The sequence below is a fragment of the Brassica oleracea genome, chromosome C5 (assembly GCF_000695525.1).
Source record: "Brassica oleracea var. oleracea cultivar TO1000 chromosome C5, BOL, whole genome shotgun sequence".
Classification (NCBI taxonomy): domain Eukaryota; kingdom Viridiplantae; phylum Streptophyta; class Magnoliopsida; order Brassicales; family Brassicaceae; genus Brassica; species Brassica oleracea.
In genome coordinates, this window is record NC_027752.1 from 24,903,693 (window position 1) to 24,906,474 (window position 2,782).

Here is a 2,782-nt window from a genome sequence, read left to right on the forward strand (position 1 = left end):
AAAAAAGAGAGGATTTGTGGGGTTTGTCTTTTGTGTGTTATTCTTCATTGTCGATTTATGTTGAAAAGGGTGATTCAATGGGTTGAAGAAGGTTAGATAAGCTTTGAGGAGTAAAAGAAGTTCTTAAAAGTCATGTTATGTTTCCTGACAAAGAGTTAGAGGAAGCTTTGAAGAGTAAGAGAAGTTCTTAAAACTCATTATTTTATTTTTACGTGACAAACATCTCCGTTTGATAGATATCGGTTTCTAGCTCCTTAAAGAGAAGTTGTAATAACATTATGTACCATTAGACATATGTCTAATGGTGAAATGTGGTTCAATCCATTCTGAATTCATTTATTCTTCATATTTTGCAATTTCATAATCCTACATCAGGATAAGCAATCATCTCAATCATAAATTCATAATCAACATTCACATAAACATCATTCTCCTGATTCACTGACCAGTCCAATACATGTAATACAACGCTACTATTGACCCTTAACTACCACTCAAACACAGAGTTTTTGCACCAAATCTCAAATACTTATCAACAACGAACATAGGAACCTGAAATTTCACTCAGAACACATCTAAAACCCAGAGAAGCAGACTGATTCTCCAAGAAATGCAAGAGAGATAAACTAATTAAAAGACCTTACATGAAAATGAACTTTGGTAAACCAGATTGGTTTGTTGTAGTGTCACACGTACTGAGTGACGCGAAAGGCGGTGACTTTCAGAACGAAATCTCGAGTTCTGAGAAGCTCAAACACACAAACATCTCCTTCCCCTATATTGTTCTCGAGTGTGAACTCATACCATCCTTGGCTAAACTTAGCCCTCCCTGCTTTGTAAAGGCACCTCACTGGCCATTGTTTCTCCCCGAGCTGAAGCTTGATGAAACCAGCTATCCCGCTCAGGTACTTCTCAGCAAACCCAGAAGGCAAGTACTGTAAATAATTAAACAAAAAAAACAGGTCACATACGGTTGAAGTTTAGGCCTTTCTCACATGAGAAACAGTTCCACATACCATGATGCAGCCTCTGTACAGATACGATGGTCGCAGAACAACTCTAAAGAAAGGATTGGTCGGCTCGTACGTTTTGGCTGCGCTGATGGCTCTCTCTCTTTCCTCAGCAGTTACAGTTCTCTTTCTATCAGAAGCACTCTTGTAGAACTTTGAGCTGTTCTCCGGAGTCGACGAGTTTATTTCCTCTGCATGTACCGAGCCAAATATGAATCTTTACGAACAGAAGGTCAAAGAAGTAAGAGTTTGTCTCTCATACTTACCGGGATTAGGATTCTTCTTCTTCCTTCCTCTCTTCTTAGGTATTTTCGGAGTCTCTTCAGGTTTAGAATCAGTGAACAAGCTCTGGGTGGTGGTAGAACCCTCATACCCTTCATTCAGGGGTGCATTAGATTCAGGAATCAATGGATGAGTGACCCTGGTCTCTTCTTTTTGACGGTCTTCAAACAATCGAGCGCGTTTGTTGAACTCATTGTGTGCAGAATCCATGTTCATAAGAGTACCTTTGTAACTGAAAACCAAAAGGAAGTGGATCTAACAAACTCCTGCCAACCTTGTTTAAAACCAGATATTGTTGTCAGCTTTCCTTAGTCCTGCATGCCAAACATGACCCATCAGGTTAGGGTGAGTGCAATAGCATCATAACTAGACCAGATCATAGTTTAGAATCAATAATCATCCATCAACACACAATGAATGGATACAACAGAGCTTTTATTAGTCACAGTCTTAAAGCGAAACTGGCATGTTCCCAGATCTCTATCAAGTCCACTCATTGTCTCTCTCCTCACTATACATGTTTTTTTGTGTTTCAATTATGCGTAACAAGACTAAGACCAAAAGTCAACATAAGAGTCTTAATATTTCAGCGCTTTCACCAAACTATACATTGTTTTGTGTTTTTTGTGTTTCAATCTCCTCACTATACATTGTTTAGACTAGATGCAGTCTAAACAAAGAGACTCAAGATCCCACCAAACTCATTCGAATATATTATCAAAACAACAACGAAAAAGGAAGACACTTTCTCCGCTCAATTTCTACTTGAATCGAGCAACCCAACACCAGATTCTTCAATCTTTGAAAGAGGAGAGCAATTACCTGACGGTTTTAGTTGATGATAGTGGATGAGAGGATAAGGTTGTGGAAGAAAGGGCGTGACATAGTATTCTCAGATAATCAACTAAAGTGACCAAGCAAAAGAAGAGATAATCGAAACGACGACGGAGAATCCCATGGCCCGAAGAGGAAACACTTTTCAGATCTGAAGCCAATCTCTCTCTCTCTCTCTCTACTTTAAACTAACCAGACCTGAGTTACCTAACCAAATCAAAACAAGACACAAAAACCCCAACTCGTTTGACCCTGTATGTTGACTCGGTGAGTTAACTCGTTTTTTTGTTAACTGAATTAAAAGCCTATCGCCTCCACCAACAACCTTACCCCTTTCACCTAATTTTTCTTTCCTTTCTTGTAACATAACCGAATTTTTTTTTCATGTTTACTACTTTTCTAGTACCACTTTTCCATCTTTACCATCATTTAAAAGAACATTTACAAAAAATATTTTCTTCATAAAGTGACAAAAGACTCTTATACCCTTATTATCTATACTCTTATTTAGTTAAAAACACACATATTAAAAAAAAGTTAATTTTTGTCTAGAAAACAACATTAAAACTATAAATTAATGATATTTAACTAATTACAAAATATATTATTAAATATGATTGGTTGCACAATTTTTAATAAAGTAAATGTTACCTAGA

The 2,782-nt window shown here is 37.2% G+C and overlaps 1 protein-coding gene across 1 annotated transcript; it reads right to left on the minus strand.

The window, feature by feature from the left end:
* Positions 1-377: 377 nt before the first annotated feature.
* On the minus strand, positions 378-2,433 carry LOC106343376 (B3 domain-containing protein REM19-like). The gene is made up of 4 exons (XM_013782556.1): positions 2,115-2,433; positions 1,277-1,606; positions 1,017-1,201; positions 378-935 (listed from the first exon to the last, which is right to left on the minus strand). The coding sequence occupies exons 2-4, from the start codon at positions 1,506-1,508 to the stop codon at positions 687-689; spliced, it is 666 nt and encodes a 221-aa protein (XP_013638010.1). The 5' UTR covers positions 1,509-1,606; positions 2,115-2,433; the 3' UTR covers positions 378-686.
* Between the last annotated feature and the right edge of the window lie 349 nt (positions 2,434-2,782).